General features: G+C 37.4%; 2 protein-coding genes across 2 annotated transcripts in view; both read left to right on the forward strand.

The window, feature by feature from the left end:
* LOC135082489 (uncharacterized protein CG3556) overlaps window positions 1-20,445 on the forward strand; it is a 144,747-nt gene that overhangs the window by 96,664 nt on the left and 27,638 nt on the right. The window lies entirely within an intron of this gene.
* Window positions 17,183-17,857, forward strand: LOC135082488 (uncharacterized). The gene has a single exon (XM_063977283.1). It carries the CDS (start codon window positions 17,183-17,185, stop codon window positions 17,855-17,857), a length of 675 nt encoding a protein of 224 aa, XP_063833353.1.

Consider the following 20,445-nt stretch of genomic DNA (forward strand, 5'->3'; position numbering starts at 1 on the left):
AAACTTACTAATTTAATTTTACTTTAGTTGTAAAAATATTCATTGACAGTCAAATAAATGCAGATACCGCATAACGGGAATGGGCGAGAGAAATGATGATAAAGAAGATACATAGTTACTCGCATCATCCAATGTTTGGTGCAAATCTACCAAAAGTCTCTAGATGTTTCAATTTACTACAGTCTTGCTAAATTCAAATGCAAAATAAATCAAATGTTATTAACATTAAATTAGAAATGGATAACTACTAAAACTTGGCTGTTCTATTTGAGCTGTGACATTAGCCTAACAAGGATTTATCTGAACTGAAGGTTTTCTCCAGATTGGGGCTTAGTGGTTGAGATTTGAATACAATCTAACTTCATTATAGATTGGTTTTGCGAAGAATTCTGCCAGTACGAGACCTGAATAATTTTAGGAATAAGTGAGACTCAAATGTCTGCCTTTAAATACAGGGTGTTACTTTGCATCCTTGCCATATTCACAGAGATAAAAGTAGGGAACAATACCTATTATTTTAGATAAACAAGAGACTCCCGTAAAAATCGCACCTGGTGTTAAGTGAGATGCATTCTGGGATGGTACATCATACATATCTGCCCTGTAAGCGTGCATATTATAATCCCTTATTGTTTGTCAGACTCACTTAAGTTCTTATTTCTTTCAACTACATAATCTTACTAAGCTACATAAGCTTAAATCTCAGGCTGCTACCAACCGAGTGATGTGGAAATCATTGGAGGGTGGCCTATATTCAGCAGTGGAGATCCTGTGGCTTAAATAATGATGATGATGATGACGTAATCTTACGAAAACAGAGATCAATAAAAACAATGTTCATGCACACAAATTATTGTATTGCACGAAGAAGAAAGACCCGACTGTTTTCAAATACAAATTCTTATTTTGCATAGTTTCATATTAATTTTTATTTCGCGTCGAGTATAAACGACACAACGTTAATTCTCTTTGCAAATGCATTTGCGGTGTCGTAGTTATTCCATAATTCATACAACGATGCATTTAAGAGCTTTAAGCTTACTTTGCGAATATTAAATCTTACTCATTCTAGTGCTAGAATTATTTAGTGTCGCTTCGGGGGGAGGTTTAAATGGGTTTAGTTTGTGAAATTAAAAGGAGTTTTTTTAATTCATTTTGTATCTTTTTCTCGCAGGACAAAATGCAATACTTACCTAAATATACCTCATGCTTTTGGCCAAACGAAAGTTTGATATACTAGACAGTTAAACCCGGTTTCTGAATGAAGATTTCCAGTTTGAGCGTGCTCTTCTTCGACTCAAGAATGAATTTATATGAAAAGTTTATACTTGATTTACAGATGAGCAAGCTCAAGTCAAAATCTCCATTCAGTAACCAAACCTTAGACAGCTTTGGCTCACCTATGGCTTCCACAGAATTCAGAATTCTAAGTTAGGACCTAGAGCATAACACATGCTGAGTGGCTGCCATTTTCAGTTTAAAATTAAACAAGTTATGTACTTACATAACTCTGTTGTAGTCTTAATAAGGATTTTGGACTAAATAAAAAGCTTTTCTTTCTTTCTTTCTGTGTGATAGATTACTTAACAGACACAAAAACACAAGTCGCATAACGCTAAGAAGAAGGAAATAAAGCGCCGAGTATAATAGCTATACAGGGTGGAATTTTGTAATGCCACCTGGAGGGAAAGTACTCCTAATACTGTAGATAGAAAATTTTACTCAAAGAAAACATTCCTTTATTTTTGAAAAGAAATAGAACTGCATTCAAAGATTTCCAAAATTTTGCTTGCCACACCCAGGAATCGAACCAACTAAAATCTGTTAAGAATTACACCCTGTATTTTTATTGCATCGATCGTTAGGGTTAAGTATAAGGATGAAATCTCACTAACAAACTTGATAAATCAAATGAAAGGAAAACCATGAAATCATCAATTATTTTAATTATTTACAGAAAATTTTATGGTATGGTAGTGAATTTTCGAAAAAAAATTGGAAATCTTTGAATGCAGTTCTATTTCTTTTCAAAAATAAAGGAATGTTTTCTTTGAGTATAATTTTCTATCTACAGTATTAAGAGTACTTTCCCTTCAGGTGGCATTACAAAATTCCACCCTGTATATACCTACATAATTACATACACGTGGCCATTTCTTTCAAACTACAAAAGATTTCCTCAAAATGAAAGTCCCTAAAGTGAAATTAATAACGGAAACCCCCCGCCAATCCGCCATATTTCAATGATTTGCCAAGATGGCTCCCTGTGAAGTTTGTTTCTCTAAAGCAACCGACGTTGATTGATCTCCGACCGATCGGTCATCGGAATCGATTTGCCATCGCTGCGGACGTTGAATCGGTAATTACGTTGTATCGATTGTAAACACGATTGTATTGTTGGTACTTATTTGGAGCAGAGTTGAAGAAACGCGGTAAACGCGCCTCTCGTTTCTGCAAAACGCAAATGTGCGACGACATTATAATTAGTTATTATTTTGCAACAAAAATGCTAATGTTGTCGACTGTACCTAAGAAGCAAAGTGTGAAAAAGAAAAGAAGTTTAGTGTGCCTTCGTCAAAAATATTACTTTTCTCGGAATCAAATTTACATTTTGGGTAAAACTGTAAGTCCACAGTGAATTATATAAATAAATAAATAATGTATTAAACTTCCTATTTAATTATTGTACAATGTACATGAGTACATAGGTATTTATATTCCCTCACGTTTACCTACTTAGGCCAAAGCTAGAGAATTGGCCTCTGGTAAATTAGAGAGGGTCATTTCCCTGCAGTGGTCCTCATGAACCTGATGATGATGAGGATATTAAAAAAAAAAAAAACATTTTAATACATCCGAAAACCTTTTTGACATTAATCCTGCCTCTGTTTGGGAAAAAACAATTTTTAAACTTAGAGCTAACAGATCCATCAAGAAAGCAATCGCTCCGGACTGGATGATCGATGTGATAGCACAGAATAAGTAATAGTACAGGTACAGAAGGATTACTCCGCAAGACGATTTAAATAAATGCGAGTCTTGCTACGACGCGATACAGTGGAATTCAGCTCGCACAGCACTACGTACCTACAATTTTATTCACCTACAAGTTTTGTCTCTTTCTATCGCGTGCCTCTGAACTCTTCTTACGCTGTTAGGGTTGCTGTCTAGTGAAAAAATAATTAATCTACTTATTTGTAATGAGGTACGTATGTAGGTAAGTATGCATTCATTATGGAAAACCTTGGGAGAGGCCTTTGTCCAGCAGTGGACGTCATTTGGCTGAAACGAACGAACGAATTCTGAGCAGTACCTAGTCATGGTAGGTTAGGTTCCTATACTATCCTAAGAATTATTGATTACCTACATGGCCAACATACCTTTCAGCATCTTTGGGAAGCGAAAAAAAAAAGATAAATCCGGTAGATTTCTTTTCGAATTTTAACACCCGAACGCCGCACAATATTTCTTTCTCTTTATGTCCATTTTTAAATAATACTTCGATCATAGAATTATAATCATACTACAACGCACGCCAGCGTCCTGACGGGCGCGCGCGTGACACTCGACTGATATAATACCCGCCGGCGCACAGTGGTCCCGATTTAATAAAACATGGACATTGATGCTAGAGGCACGAAATTTTTTTTGATGGTTACTGCTATGATAACTAATAAGGCAAAAAAATATTACAATCCTACGACGTCTATTTCGTAGTAAAAAAAAATATATACATATTTTTTGTATGGAAGAAATTACGTTTCTGTCAATTTTTCGAAATTCTTTAACGATGTCAAGATGCCGATCACACATGTTATAAAACAAGTGATTCTGAGTATTTCATGCGAAGATACTTGTCACTTATCTCTGCGTACTTTTGAGTTATCGAGGGTTGAAAAATCGATTTTTTTATATTAAATATTTCCACGAAAAATTGCCAGAATTACAATATGGTGTATAAGGGACACTTTTGATGACACATAACAACGACTCGAACTCGCGCGCGCTCGTATGCATCAACTTTTACTAAAATAAAAAAAAAATAAGGGAAATACTAAATACAAAGTTGTATGTATAGGTCCGCTGGTCGTCAAAAAGTAGCTTATACGAGAGGTTGCCCAATTTACAATATGTCCATCATTGATAACTCACACAAATATCGTCTTTCTCTGAAGGATAACAAGTTTTTTTTGTTTCCAGAAGCTCTTGATAGGATGGAAGCCCATAAATACTCTCTGAAGCGAGAATGAATCTCAAATTGCGATATTGCCATTTTGACAAATTACATGATGTAACTAGCGCTAACGTTTATCTTCAGGTAGACACAGTTTTAAGTTAAAAGATTGTCTACTATTTCACACTGTTCTTCGTTTTGGAACAGTTCTTTGATTATAGGTAGTCGCTAATTTCGTTTTGTTAGACTCTTTCAGTTTAGCACATAAAGCGTAAACTAATTCCTCCTCAGAATGATCTAAAAGTGTTAGAGAGCGCCTCTTCTTCTGCAGAAGAAGAATTTTGCATAAATCTTCAAAAGGTCTATGCAAAATTCTTCTTCTGCAAGGTCTTCAAGGGACTAAAAGTCGATGGTTGCACATCTACTTCCGCAGTCTCATCAACTGGAGCGTCTTCCTCAGTATTAACGTTGTCTATGCGTTGTGTTAACTCGGTAAAAAACATATTTTTACAATTCGGCCAGACAATTTCAGAGTCTAGCCAATGCGAATTCTGGTGCAAAAATGTCTTTTGGGCTCTACTGGAAGCAGACCATATCTTCTTTGATATATTTCTTGTAAAATTACGACTTAATGATTTGATAATTACTCAAATCTTCGGAAGACAATTCAATGCCAATACGTTCCTCATTTTAGTCTGAAATGGTCTGGCCGAAATGTAAAAATTAGATTTAAAAAATGTTCTTTTACCGAGTTAACACAACGCATAGACAACGTTAACACCGAGGAAGACGCTCCAGTTGATGAGACTGCGGAAGTAGATGTGCAACCATCGACTTCTGTTATAAATAAAAAACCTTTTGAAGATTTATGCAAAATTCTTCTTCTGCAGAAGAAGAGGCGCTCTCTAACACTTTTAGATCATTCTGAGGAGGAATTAGTTTACGCTTTATTTGCTAAACCGAAAGAGTCTAACAAAACGAAATTAGCGACTACCTATAATCAAAGAACTGTTCCAAAACGAAAAACAGTGTGAAATAGTAGACAATCTTTTAACTTAAAACTGTGTCTACCTGAAGATAAACGTTAGCGCTAGTTACATCATGTAATTTGTCAAAATGGCAATATCGCAAATTGAGATTCATTCTCACTTCAGAGAGTATTTATGAGCTTCCATCCTATCAAAAGCTTCTGGAAACAAAAAAAACTTGTTATCCTTCAGAGAGAGATGATATTTGTGTGAGTTATCAATGATGGACATATTGTAAATTGGGCAACCTCTCGTATAAGCTACTTTTTGACGGCCAGCGGACCTATACATACAATGTTGTATTAAGTATTTCCCTTAATTTTTTATTTTATTTTATTGAAAGCTGATGCATACGAGCGCGCGCGAGTGTGAGTCGTTGTTATGTGTCATCAAAGGTGTCCCTTATACACCATATTGTAATTTTGGCAATTTTTCGTGGAAATATTTAATATAAAAAAATCGATTTTTCAACCCTCGATAACTCAAAAGTACGCAGAGATAAGTGACAAGTATCTTCGCATGAAATACTCAGAATCACTTGTTTTATAACATGTGTGATCGGCATTTTGACATCGTTTAAGAATTTCGAAAAATTTACAGAAACGTAATTTCTTCCATACAAAAAATATCTACATATTTTTTTTTACTACGAAATAGACGTCGTAGGATTGTAATATTTTTTTGCCTTATTAGTTATCATAGCAGTAACCATCAAAAAAAATTTCGTGCTTCTAGCATCAATGTCCATGTTTTATTAGGGACCACCGTGCGGCGGGGCGCTTCGCTGTAGGTAATTATCGGATGTACCGCGCGGAGTGAGCCAGGCCTGGTGATAGTTATATTATTAACTACATTTTTGCTATTTTTTGTTGTGGAAAAGTACGTAGGTATTTATTTTTAAACACACTTAAAGTGACTTTTAGCACCGGTTTAAGGTTCATTATAAATGGACAATTAAATATTGAAGCTTCAGATATTTGATTAGTTAAACAATAACAGGGCACAATCTATGATTGATCATGAACCAGATTTTAGTCTATTTTTCTTACTACGGATCTAAAATTTCGTGGGAATAATTACCTACACAAACTGATTTTCCCAATTTTTGTGATTCGAACCCAGTAAATTTCGGTCTTAAACGTCCATGCCTCAAACCACCACGGTACAGTCAGCGTCAAATAGTTTGTGACACCCAAAGTATCTAAAAAGTTCGTAACACATCTTTATTACATTGGAATAAGGTTGTGTTGTCAACTTTTTAGCTACTTCGGGTGTCACGAACTATTTGACGCTGACTATACCGAAGTATCACAAGCTGTTTTATAAGCATATTAAAAATCCATTACCCAACTCTCGCCAACAAAAATATCGCTTCAAAAAATGTCTACCGCAAACAGGTTTATAATGAGTTCCAATAACAAACTACCGAACAAAGTGGAATATTGTAAAGTAAACGGAATCCATCTTGTGGGGTAAGCGTCATAGGGAAAACAAAACAGCCAGGCCAGAGAAAATGTTTACTTGAACATAAAGAATCAATAAAAAGGCACGATAGCCGAACGGGGAAGGGATCAGAGGGCTTAGTGTGAGTTTACATCAAACGTCGTCACTAGTGAGTGCGTTTAAAAAATCTATATAGATTTTAGTTTTTTAAAATATCTGCTAGGGTCGCTGTATAATCCGTCATACATTTAATGTCATTTTTTACGCAGTCACTAGAGGCGTTTGATGTAAAGTAAACTCACACTAAGCCCTCAGACTGGCCGAGGAACCCGGGTTCGAACCCCACTGACGCTCGACTGTTGTGGTGAGCCAAATCGTGACACAAGCATTTTAGTTTAGTACGAGGGGATAACGTGGCTAACCAATATTCTTAAAAAAAAAATGCTCCATATTTACCATGCTATGATTTCTACAAGTATTACGATACGAAATCATTTTCTTTACTTTTACAAATTACTAGTAGGGTTTTCTAGCGATTTCACATTTTGTACTTAGCGAGAGGTTTAAAGCACAATAATAGGAATAAAATATTTTAACATCTTCTTTGTTCTACATAATATTTCCATTGAAAAATAAAACAGAACAACAACATTATTAAGTTTTAAAGGTCTAGATATTAAGATAAAGCTTTTGCTGAGTAAGCATCCTGACTTTACAATTTTAAGTGAAAAATATGATATTCCGAGGTTTAATTATAAAAGCTTCTTAATAACAAAATATAGTAATTATTAAGAAAGAAACTTGGAAATTGTAAGTAAAGGAATTAAAAGAAGAGCTCTAGAGGCAGTGAAGAGAAATAAAAACTGTCTGGCAATTTTTAATTAATTTAGGTTTCAATTTATCCGTACTTCACTTCAGTAAAGTTCAGCATTATTTATGTAGGCATTACATAGAAGTAATTTGTTACATTTGCTTTATAGCGACGATAGCTGAACGGTGAGGTTTGTCGGACTGGTCGACTCGTGATTCGAGGAACGCGGGTTCGATTCCAGGCAATCCCAGCGGCCGCTCGACTGTTATGGAGAAGAAAAAGCAATTTGTATTATACGAGTATTCTTTAAAAAAAGTGATGTTTTTATTTGTGATCCATCTAACTTTTGGACTGAATCAAATGGGTATGTTTGGCAGTTGTTCTATGAAATGGCTTATCATTTTTGTATGTGACAAAAATAACAAACTTGAGTGAATAACAAAGTTGATGTATGCGAGCGTGAAGTGCAAGTTGTGAAGTATTACGTAAGTTCAGAATAAATCCTTACTTCAGGTAAGTACTTAATAATGGTCTCTAACTTACAGCACAAGGTAGAAAGAAGTGTTGTTCTCGTTGAAGTAAACTTCTATAATTATAAAATAGGTAAGTCATCGTTCGTTCGTTCGTTTCAGCCAAATAACGTCCACTGCTGGACAAAGGCCTCCTCCAAGGTTTTCCACATTGAAAGGTCCTGCGCTGCCCGCATCCAGGCTCCAGATCGTCGGTCCACCTAGTAGGAGGCCTGCCCACGCTACGTCTTCCAGCCCGTGGTCGCCACTCGAGAACGTTTCTGCCCCAACGGCCATCGTCTCTACGAGCTATGTGCCCCGCCCACTGCCACTTGATTTTAGCAATTCTGCGAGCTATGTCCTTGCGAGCACTTTTCTGTTCTGCTGCGGATCTCCACATTTCTGATTCGATCACGCAGGGAAACTCCGAGCATAGCCCGCTCCATCGCCCTTTGGGTGACCTTGAGCCTTCTTATGAGGCCCATAGTAAGCGACCACGTTTCAGATCCATATACCATGACTGGCAACACACATTGCACACACTGGTCAAAGACTTTTGAGTTGAGACACTGGACATTCGGACATTTTAAGGTAAGTAATAGTTTTATTTATTAAATGAATTATTCTATAAAAGCTCATGTCATTCAAACTCCACTGAAAGAGCACGAACGTCTCTAATTTACCATGAATTACCATGAATGAAATGGAGGAATTCGCGTTGACTCTCCAAGGTGACCAGTCGTGCTAGGTCTGATGTTTACAGATTTAAAGGTACACAAAATACACACAAAGCAACATTTTTAAAATGTTTCTCGTCTATGTAGATAGTTTGTTGTGGTGTGTAGTGTGTGAAGTGTGGTTAATCTCCAAAACGATTGAACCAATTGTGCTAAACTCTCAGTAACATAATAGCTGATGTTTTATGAAGTACAAAGTACGTCTGCTTTTGCTTTTGATAAAATATTTAGGTTACGCGTAAAACGACTTGGACATAGGTATCTTGCTAAACCAAATTCGCGACTGAGTAAACTCCACACTATGCGAAGCCGTTACTTTGTTATAGATCTTTCCGAGTATACTTTGGTAAGTAAGTAAGAAGAATGTCGTCAACAAAAGAGTTATCCAGTTTTTAACTACCTAAGCTAAACTTAGACATTACTTTAGACATCACAATCTTGGTCCTCTTCCAAATAGAGAAACTTTAGAGTCCCTGATCAGATTTATAGATTTTCCAAAAGTTTGGAAAAACATTGGGAACGAAAATGTGGGTACCTACATATCAGTAGTTAAAAAGGTAACACAGAATCTCAATTTTTTACGAGTGACCTAAAAAGTTTTAACGAATCACTACCTCGCGGCAACGCTTTTATTTTTGAATAAATTGAGTTTTAGCTACGTTTTATTTCACAGAAACAGATTAAAATGAACTCACAAGTATATTTCGACAAAATCTTTGTCGTTATTTATTCCTAACCTTTGGAAATAGCCGCTACCTGTCATTTCAAAGGTGAAACCTTTTTCCTTTAAAAATGTAGAAAATATCAAAGTGAAAAGCATTTCCCACAACGTCTGCCAGTCGAGTTTCCATGGCACATCAGACTAAATACTGACATCTTATGTAGTTGCAATAACAGCTATTTTTCAACAAAATCGTGTAGCTTAAAGTGCTGGTACAATATGCAGTAACAGGCTGGTATCTACACAAAGGCGCGGCTTATCTTAATTTTTCGTTTGAGATAAGCATTTGTAAAGTGGATCTCGGATTTTTTTCATCATAACTTCTGTCGTTTTGCTGATATGGAACGAGATTTTGTCCTTGTCCTTGTCCTTTTCTAGGGTTCTGTAACTCAAAGGGAAAAAGGAACCTCTACAGGATCCCTCCGTTTTGCATATTTAGTTGTCCCATATCAAGACCCTTTCAAGAATGCATCATAATTATATCAAAACGCATTCATAACTTGTACAAAACCCTTGGTATTACATATTATTCCTATTCTATTCTGCTCGTTACTAATGATTAAGGATATAAAAAACTTATTTATGTACTAAGTAGTAGATAATTTTACTTACACCTAGACTAAATTATTGTTCAAACTAACTTTTTATCGATACTCGTTAAAATAAAGCACATCGATCGTTAGCGAATATAAATATTGTGTATGATGTGAGATTGAAATAAGAATTAATTAAAATACCAAGCACGACACTGTCATGTCGTTCTTTAAATACAATAGAATTGTGTTTCAATTTAGTTATTCGAGTTATTTTGAAGCTAGTATAAAGATAAAACCGGCACTCGCTTTTATATTAAACAACCATTAAGACCGTCCATTGTTTCAATGTACAAAATGGCGGACGCGCTCAGTTTAATATTTTAGCCGGTACATTTTTAAATACAGCGTTGAATAAGGAGTTTCGAGCTTATTTGATAGACCGGCTTTTCGGTATGAAGGGTGACATAAATTGGGTATTTGATATTACATTCAATTCCAAGAACTTCTTTAAAAAGCACTTCTTTGATGCCCTGAAAATAGAAAACTAACTCATATTTTATATTTTTTGACAACTTTTTTATTATTTTTAAACCAAAAGTTTGTGAATTGCATTCGCCAAATAAGTAACTAACGCGTATTATTATACAGTGTGAGTCACGTTAAAGTGTACATATGAAAATAGATGAAACTAGACCTATTTTTATCGACAAAAAAGAGGTCAAAAAATTTTTGAGATTTTTTTTTTAATTTTTTATAGATTTTTTTTTATTCCAATTACTTATTGTAAAGAAAACGTAATAACTTTTAAACTAAGCGGTATATCCTGATAAAATAAAAACAGTAATAATGCTTAATAACAGGCGATACAAAAAAAATACACAAAATACACAAAAAATGCCAACAAATAATAAAAAATGATACTTTTTGAAAAAAAATTGCTTTTAAATTCGTGTTTTTTGGTTATTTGATCAATTTCTCCAAAATATGCCCCTATAACAGGTGGTTTTTATTACTTTGTATTATTCTCTATCGTATTATCTTTGTAAAACCAAAAATCGCTTGTCTCTATCCCTATCACAACATTTGCTATGATCGTTTGAACAAAGCCTGCCACAACATTATTCTCCGCTACAGGTAGAGAAAATTTTAATTTTAACTAAAATGCTTATTTTACTTCGAAATCTTTTGTTTTTATTTGAAATCTAACTTGTCTTTATCAAAATTACAAATCTAGAGCCATTTTCAGTTTCGTTGTTAACGAAGGCTTAGAGGCTTAGTTCAAACGATCATTGCAAACGTTGTGATAGGGATAGAGACATGCGATTGTTGGTTTTACGAAGGTAATACGATAGAGAATAATACAAAGTAATAAAAACCACCAGTTATAGGGGCATTTTTCGGAGAAAATGATCAAATAACTAAAAAAAAACGAATTTTAAAGCAGATTTTTTTCAAAAAGTATCATTTTTTATTATTTGTTGGCATTTTTTGTGTATTTTATGTATTTTTTTAGTATCGTCTGTTATTTAGCATTATTACTGTTTTTATTTTATCAGGATATACCGCTTAGTTTAAAAGTTATTACGTTTTCTTTACAATAAGTAATTGGAAGAAAGAAAATTTTATAAAAAATTTAAAAAAAATCTCAAAAAAATTTTGACCTCTTTTTTATCGATAAAAATAGGTCTAGTTTCATCTATTTTCATATGTACACTTTAACGTGACTCACACTGTATAATTTCCTTTGAAACCTATTCTATTTCTATGGGAACCATGATTCCACGAAGTTTCATTTTCAGTCACACAATCTGCTCATTTTATGTTAAACAACAAGAATAAAACATTTTATCTAATCCAAGTAAAAATAGGATATGTATTTTTCTGAAATATATTTTTTTCATTCATTCATTCATTCAAGAACTGTTTGTTCCTTTCATAAAAAATATTCTACTCGTGGCCGTTCATAAATAGCGAAATTATCAAGGGACTTAATAGTAATAAATGCCTAGTTCTTGCCTTATAAATAATTCCTGAGGCGTCCGTACAATCTGGCCGATATCCGTACCAATGAAATCCGACATGGCAGTGTGACGTCACAGGATAGTTCAAAACTGGTTACTAGATAGTACCTACCTACTATTAGTATAAGAACAAAGCTTGTAGCAGGTGAATCAATATGAGAATTTTTGTTATAGAGATAGATGAAACCTAGAAGATTAATATAAGCTTAAATTATCATCGAATGTCGCATAAATATTAACTTATGGGAGGTGACATAATCTCATCGACTACCCTGTCTTCTGCAAGTTATTGTAGAAGACAGGGTATATATTCCATGAGTATATAGTATAGTCCAACATTATTGTTAAATAACTACAATAACAGTGAACAATAATAAAACAAAAAATGATACAAAAACTACACTGGAGAATGGATAGCCTTTTTTTAATACGGAAAAATACAGGTAGAAATTTTGTCTGAAAAACTCTTCTTCAGAAAGATGATTTTGTATTCGTTCGTTCTGGTCACTGCCGACCGGTCCTGCGCTGCGCGCATCTAGGTATTTTCTACGACCGTCACCAGATCGTCGGTCCACCTAGTAGGGGGCCTGCCCATACTACGTCTGTATGCTTTTGATAAGAATTAAAGTGTTTTTAATTTGGAAAAAAAAAAATCTCTAATCCTTCAGATGATCCCTTCTGATTCTTCCTGCAATATGTTCGGGTTCGGGCACTTAATAGGAGTGTTGGCGCGGACATCTCATGTTATTCAATTAGGTTATTTAGACAGAAAAAGGGGGTTTCTTCTCTAGTTACTAATATTAGGTCTTCTGTTCTAGAATTGGGGAAGCGCTTACAAAAATAGTCTTTAGGTTTTGTGTTTTTGCTTTGGGTATGGTCATTTTTCATTGATGGTTTTCTCCTATCGGTCATAGCGTGATGTTTTATTATAGCCCATTTATCTTTCTTCGATAAATTAACTATCAAACACTATAGTATATTTTCGAAACAAATCAGTAGTTCCTGAGATAATACTAATTATTCCACATTATATATTTCTAGGCAGGAAGATATAAGATAGATTACTTAGCCATATTTCAGATTGGAGAGAAATACATTCCATTTTAGTCTTAGCGACCCAAATATGACACAACCTGCTCAACAGTGACACATTTGGGCCAAATGTGAGTGCTTTTGATATTTTAAGTGCAAAGTGATGTGTATTATACAACATTAGGCAACAAATAGTGTTGATCATTCCTAAAAATATACACCTGCCTCTTTCTAGGATTGATCACTATGAAGATGTATCGTTTTTTAGTATACTTTAGTGCCTATATGTCCTATTTCTTCTTTTTTTGGCAACTACTATAGTGTAGCTCTCATAATCCATAGGCAACTAACATAGCTCTATCAGTAAGACACAAAATTCCTAACCAACTTTCAAACTTCAAATGACCTTCAACCATAAAAATTGTTTTTCAGTATACAAAAGAGACCACAACAACAATTGTTTTTTTAATTATCATATCATGTCAAATGTACCGCAAAGGCCGGACTCCGTCATATTATAACTCAGCGGACCCCCATTCCTGTGGGAATCTGGGACGTACACATTATACGGGACCCCTACTAAGTCGCCATGTTTATTTGGCAAGGCATAAGGTCTACTTTGTACATGACAAGGAAATAATACATTGCATGAAAAGTGCGATTCCGGGTCAGAAGTATGCGACGAAATGTCACACAAAATGAAAGAGGTATTTTTTTTTCAGGTTTTTATTTTTGTAACATAATCAAGATTAGCATTGCCTCCTAAAATATACTTAAAAAACATGTAATGATTTCTACTTATAGTCCAGTCATTTAAGCTTAAATTAGGTAAGAATCTCGGAATTCGAGATACCCAGCTGTAAGTCTGTAAATACTTGTATATTGACACCCTAAAAGTTGTCTCAAACCCTACATATGGTAGGGTGTAAGCAACTATTAAATTTTAAGGTCAAAGGTCACAAAAATCTGTTTTTTGCGCTTTTTTTGGAAATATCTCATTTCCTATGGGTTTTTTGCTATTTGTATTTATTATCAATATTGTAGAATACTAAATTCTCTACAAATTTTGTTCAAAAAAAATTTTTATACGGTGAACCGTTTTCGAGATAGAGAGCGGCCGCTAGTACTTATAATAAATCTGTAGAGGTCAATTCTATACATGAAATATATTTTCAAAATAACTATCAGGGGGTGATTAGTGATCGATACTGATGCCAAAAATGCAATCAGTAAAATTTTTGTCTGTCTGTCTGTCCGTCTGTATGTTCCTTATAGAAACAAAAACTACTCGACGGATTTTAACGAAACTTGGTACAATTATTCTTCATACACCTGGGCAGGTTATAGTATACTTAGGAATTCCCACGGGAACAGGAATTAGCGGGAAAATCCTTTTGTATGAAAAATCTAAACGCTTAACGGAAGTTAGACGCTTGAAATTTGGCATGTAGGTACCTTAGTAAACTTAAAGCTTATTTACAACAAGGAATTTCCGAAATTCCCACGGGAATTTGCGCTTTAGTTGACCTGAAGTGATGCAGTGACCGCGCGCTCTCCGCCCTCTATCTCGAAAACGGTTCACCGTATAAAAAAATTTTTTGAAGCAAAATTTGTAGAGAATTTAGTATTCTACAATATTGATAATAAATACAAATAGCAAAAAACCCATAGGAAATGAGATATTTCTAAAAAACGCGCAAAATACCGATTTTTGTTACCGTTGACCTTGAAATTTAATAGTTGCTTACACCCTACCATATGTAGGTTTTGAGACAACTTTTAGGGTGTCAATATACACATATTTACAGACTTACAGCTGGGTATCTCGAATTCCGAGGTGAACTTACTATAATGACTGGACTATTATTAAACATAACTAGCTGACTCAGCAAACTTCATATCACCATATTTATTTCTTTTACACAAACCGTTTTGTCACCTTTTAAAACTTTCCTGAACTATGACAAACATCTAAACCAAAATCTGTTCAGCCGTTCTCGAGTTTTATAGAGACTAACGCGTAACGCCCGTATTCACAAACGATACTCTCAAACGATACTCACAAACGATACTCACAAACGACACTCACAAACGATACTCACAAACGATACTCACAAACGATACTCACAATCGATACTCACAAACGATACTCTCAAACGATACTCACAAACGATACTCACAAACGATACTCACAAACGATACTCACAAACGATACTCACAAACGATACTCACAAACGATACTCACAAACGATACTCACAAACGATACTTGTTTAAGTGAAGCAGCAAATCGAACGCACAGCGTTGAATATAGCTCTATGATTGGTTCGTGGGTCACCCTGTGCGTCCACGCGCACTGTGAGACCTCATAGTCAGTGCCGTATTATCCATAAGGCACTTTAGGCCAGTGCCTAGGGGCCCACTATAAACAGGGGCCCAGCACTCCCGATTAAAAAATGAAAAAAAAAAAAAATGTTAAAGATTATTTTATGTAAAAAAACTCAAACCACCTTAAAACTTCTTCTTATTTTGGTTTACACATTCAATCGTCATAATTATTTCGATATTGTGGAACCTAATTTATTTTCGTAACATTGGCATTACTGCTTTGGTTTACATGACAGGTCGACCGTCGACATCCTTCAGAGGCTAAAAAGCCTCACTGCGGAGGCTAGGGAGAGGAGTGACTGAGGGTGTGTTGGCTGTTGTATCATTCGATACCATCCCTCATTCCACCATAATCTAGGCACTTCAACATCACAGAGTGCCTCAGTGTCAGTAACTTAGAGCGCTGCTGGCCGATTACTTACGGAATCGCGAAGTCCTGTATGTTAACAGAGACAGCCAGCTCTAACGGCGCGGCGTAGCCAGCGGGGCTCCGCAGGGTTCGGTGCTCGGTCCACTCTTGTGGAACCTAGGCTTCAACTGGCTCCTCCGGGGCGTCCTTCTCGCGGGCATGAGTTTCATATGCTATGCGGATGACACTCTGGTCACTGGTCCGGGGGAAGACATTTGGGCCCGCTGCACGGCTGGCGTCGGCGGGCGGCACATTAGTCGCTCGCAGAATTCGACGCCTCGGCTGAAAGTCGCGCTGGAGAAGACTGAGGCCCTCTTCTTTCTGAGCCCTCCCGACGCCCACATTGTGGTTGAGGACGTTAGGATTGACGTCAAAGATTTTTTTTTCTATTTATTAATTTAGGGACTTTTACATAGTATGTCAGTCCCATCATAACCTAATCATAAACTAAATAACCAAAAAATTAAAAATAACTAAACAATAAAAAGAACGAGTAACTGTCACTGGAGAATCACGGAAACCATGTCGCAAATGAGTTTAGCAGCATCTGATGAAGGGTTGGCTAAAATGCTTTAAAATACTCTTACATCGAGCGTTTTAAGATTTAGTTGACTCACCAACGACAGCCGCTCTCTTTGGTTCTTGACACATTCCGTCAACAAGTGCTGTACATCATCCGTTTTATCGCAACACCTATCACAGTTTGGAGAGTTGGATTTTTTCATTAAGTAAGCGAACTTGTTAGACGGAATGTGACCAGAACGAAGTCTATGTAATAAAACAATATACTTTCGGCTTAAATTAACATTTGAAAACCACGGTAAACGAGGAGGTTCACACGACATAGTTTTGTACCAAATGCTTAGATTAATAAAACCACCAAATGCCTTTTTCTAAAGAGATTTCATTATAATGCTCTTTCCAAATATTATAAACTTTATTATTAAATTTTCCCAATAATTCCGAATAATATGGTTTAACTTCAAATTGAGTGCCATCTATTATTGCTAGTTTAGCCAGTCGGTCTGCCTCCTCGTTACCTTGCAGCCCTATATGCAAAGGGATCCATTGTAGGTACAACTGGTTGCCATTTTTACTGCTCTCGTTAATTAGTTCCAGGATTTTATAGAGGCGCATCGAGCAATATGTTGCAACGCGCTCTTGCTGTCAGTGAAAATTAAAGTTTTTGTGAAGTTATGATTTTTGGAATAATCGAGTGCATTAAAAATCGCAACCAACTCGGTAGACATTATAGATATATCTGTAGGTATTTTAAAACTTCCCACGTCCCTCCTATCCACATTACAATACGCTGCACCTATCCCTCGCTTATTAAAGATGAAATATCTGGGCCTCACGCTTGACGGGAGGTGGCATGGCTAGCGCCACGCCTCCTCAAGGCAGCCGGCGCACTGAGTTGGCTACTCCCGAATTTAGGAGGGCCACAAACGAGGTGTCATCGACTTTATGCCGGCGTTCTGAGGAGCATGGCGCTGTATGGCGCCTCAATCTGGGCGGACGCACTCAACAAGAGGGAGAAAGCCGCCCTTCTGCGCAGGCCCCAGCGGGCCATAGGCTCATAGCGCAGAAAGTCGCAAGGACCTACCGAACGGTAGAGCACGCTGCGGCGTGCGTCCTCGCTGGTACTCCTCATTGGGAGCTAGAAGCTGGAGTCTTGTCTGTCATCTATCACTTGATGGCAGATCAGAAGGCGCGTGGAAAGCGCCCGGCCCCAGAACGGCGCGGCGCCGTCAGGCAGGAAGAGCGCGAGATCATGACCGACCGCTGGAAGGAAGACATGACTCGCGCGCAGTTTGGCCGCCGCAATCTGGACGCCATTGGTCCTGTTCTGGACCAATGGTTGGAACGACCGCACGGGTTCCTCACGTTCCGTCTGGCGCAGGTGCTGACCGGGCATGGCTGCTTCGGTTCGTACCTGCATATGATCGGGCGAGAGGAATCCCCACTGTGCCACAAATGCGGCGCGGCGGATTACACGGTGCAGGCGGTGCAGCACACCCTCGCGGTCTGCACAAGCTGGGAGGAGTAGCGCCGTGTCCTCACTGTGGTCGTGGGCCGGGATCTTTCGCTTCCAAGCCTGGTCAACGCCATGCTGGGAAGTGAAGGATGCTGGATGGTGGTCGCCTCCCTTTGCGAAGAGGTCATCCTTCAGAAAGAGGCAGGTGAGCGCGAGCGGAAGTACGATCCTCTCGCCTCATCGCAGAAGGGGGTGGAGAAGGCGGTTGTACGACCGTTCTACTCTCCCTCCAGGTGGCGGCCAGCAGGCCGGGGGTGCGGGGGCACCCTTGTCACCTCCGTCTGATGGGAACGGCTTGGCGTTTCGGGCCATTCCCGTCGGCCCCCCAAGGTGGCCGTGTAGGGTCCGCCGTGTAGGCGAGCTGTCGCCGGTGGTGTTGCAGAAGTCTAAGGCTACGGCCAGACACTCGCGACACCCCCACTTGGGCGATGACGGAACGCCGTGGAGGTTTTAGTGGGTATACCCCGTCCTTTTGAGTCCCACACACCACCCTGTCCCCCGGCAGTGGTGACGGTGCGCAAAGCATTTCTTCCGCGACAAAAAAAAGGGGGGCCCGAAACGAGCTGTGCCTAGGGGCCCCGAGATGGTTAATCCGGCCCTGCTCATAGTAATGTTTGTGAATACGGGCGTAACCCACAGCGATTCATATTTATATTACCTACTATTTATAAGAACACAGCAAAATTTTATCGCCTAGTTCCATATTATTTGCCGAGTATCAATAGTAATATTCCCAGTTACAGGTTAAAAATGTAAATTGTTTTACCTGTACCTCGCGGGTCGGATGTGCCTTCTTTACATATTGTAGCGTTTGTTCAGATATACAAAACGTGATGTTGTTCAGGAATTTTGTTTGACTTTTACATACCTACATACGATTCTAATGCCCGTATTCACAAACACTATGAGGTCTCACAGTGCGCGGTGACACACGAACCAATCACAGAGCTCTATTCAACGCTGTGCGTTCGATTTGCTGCTTCACTTAAGCAGGCATCGTTTGTGAATACGGGCGTAATTTATGTAAAACCTGCCTACAATAATACCCTTGTTATGATAGAGAGAATTTTCCAAACGTGCGTGATTAAATCCATAAGTAAAATGAAGGATTATTGGAACTCTACCATTTTTGAAAAATTGAATTTCTAGCTGAAAATCGTATTCTGTGATTGGCGGATTTAGGCTTCCCCACGCTGCCCAGACTGCTTGGGGAAGCCTGGTGTTCGCATGTGTCCCTCCCTTTGTATCCATGGGAAGATTATCTATTCTACTATGCCAGAACCACGCGGCTACTTGTCAGAAAGAACACTGTTACTTATCAAAGATCAAAGTATGGTAAATAATTACTAAAAGGGACTTTCTATGACACACAGATTTCCACAAGCAGCATGAAAAAGCTTCTTCATGTCGTGTCGACAACAAACCTACACAGTGTCAGCCCAAAACTACCATCCCATATGGTGACCCGAAGTGGTGGTGGGCAAGCTATATTTCAGACGTGTGTGGAAAGAGCCCAAAAATTTAATAAAAGCTTTGACTTTGAACCTAAGCTAAGGCTGAATTGCACCATCTAACTTAAACCATGACAATAACGATGATCGGCGTACTTTATGGCGTAGTAAGATGGTGCAACCCAGCCAAAGTTGCTTGCACCACCATCTTAATTTAATTTTAACAAACGTCAAACTGTCAAACTCCAAACAAAAAGTTCCTAGGTCCTAGATTAGCGAAGATTACAATACAACAAAATAAACCATTGCCCTTTCAGCAAACATTCACCTTCAAAAATACCATAAAAAGCATACCCCATAAGAAGCAACATGAAGATTAATAGATCGCTTATGTGCGCCATCAATCAGGAATGTGCCTGGAACCAGGGAAGGATCCGAAAGAACCATTTTACGCTGAGCTGATAATTTCAATAAAGACAACAGCTGAAAAACATGGAGGCTCATTTTAAAAAACTACGTCTCTTTTTACAATCGAGACTTTATTTTAACGACATCATAGTTGAAATTAATTACTTTTATATTTTCTTTTAGTAGGGATAAGTACCTATTCAATTCTGTTAAGAAAGTTAATTTTAAAAACAAATCTTAACTTATTTTTATCAAAAGAAGAGACTAGTTGGCTAGAAATTAGATTTTGTGGAAGACAAATTACTATATTCCCTCCATTACTACTTAAATTGTACGTAGATAGATGATAAGCTTGTGTTAGAAATGGATTCACCACAATAGTCCAACAATAGGGACTTTCTAGTAAACACAAAAAAATAAAAACGCTTGTCAAGTTAGTTCACCAAATGGTGCAGTAGTCAACAGAAATCTACTGTTCTCTCGATCCATCTCGATTCCTAAACCGTTCAGCTATTGTCGCTTTAGGTACTATCTTATCAATTTTAAAAACCTGTACGGAACCCAAAATCCTTCCACCTACGCTAAGGACATAAATCGTTGCGTGAACATCCCGCTATAACTCACGAGGGCGCTGCATATCCCGCCTGAAGGCTGTTCAGATGCTATTCACAAAAAAAAGTACAATTTATCTGTAAGAAAAGAAAGAAAGTTCTTTTTAGGGTTCCGTAGCCAAATGGCAAA

The sequence above is a fragment of the Ostrinia nubilalis genome, chromosome 21 (genome assembly GCF_963855985.1).
Source record: "Ostrinia nubilalis chromosome 21, ilOstNubi1.1, whole genome shotgun sequence".
Classification (NCBI taxonomy): domain Eukaryota; kingdom Metazoa; phylum Arthropoda; class Insecta; order Lepidoptera; family Crambidae; genus Ostrinia; species Ostrinia nubilalis.

Excerpts from the sequence above, each read along its gene's own strand:
- LOC135082488 (XM_063977283.1), top strand. The coding sequence starts at position 17,183 with ATGGCTAGCGCCACGCCTCCTCAAGGCAGCCGGCGCACTGAGTTGGCT.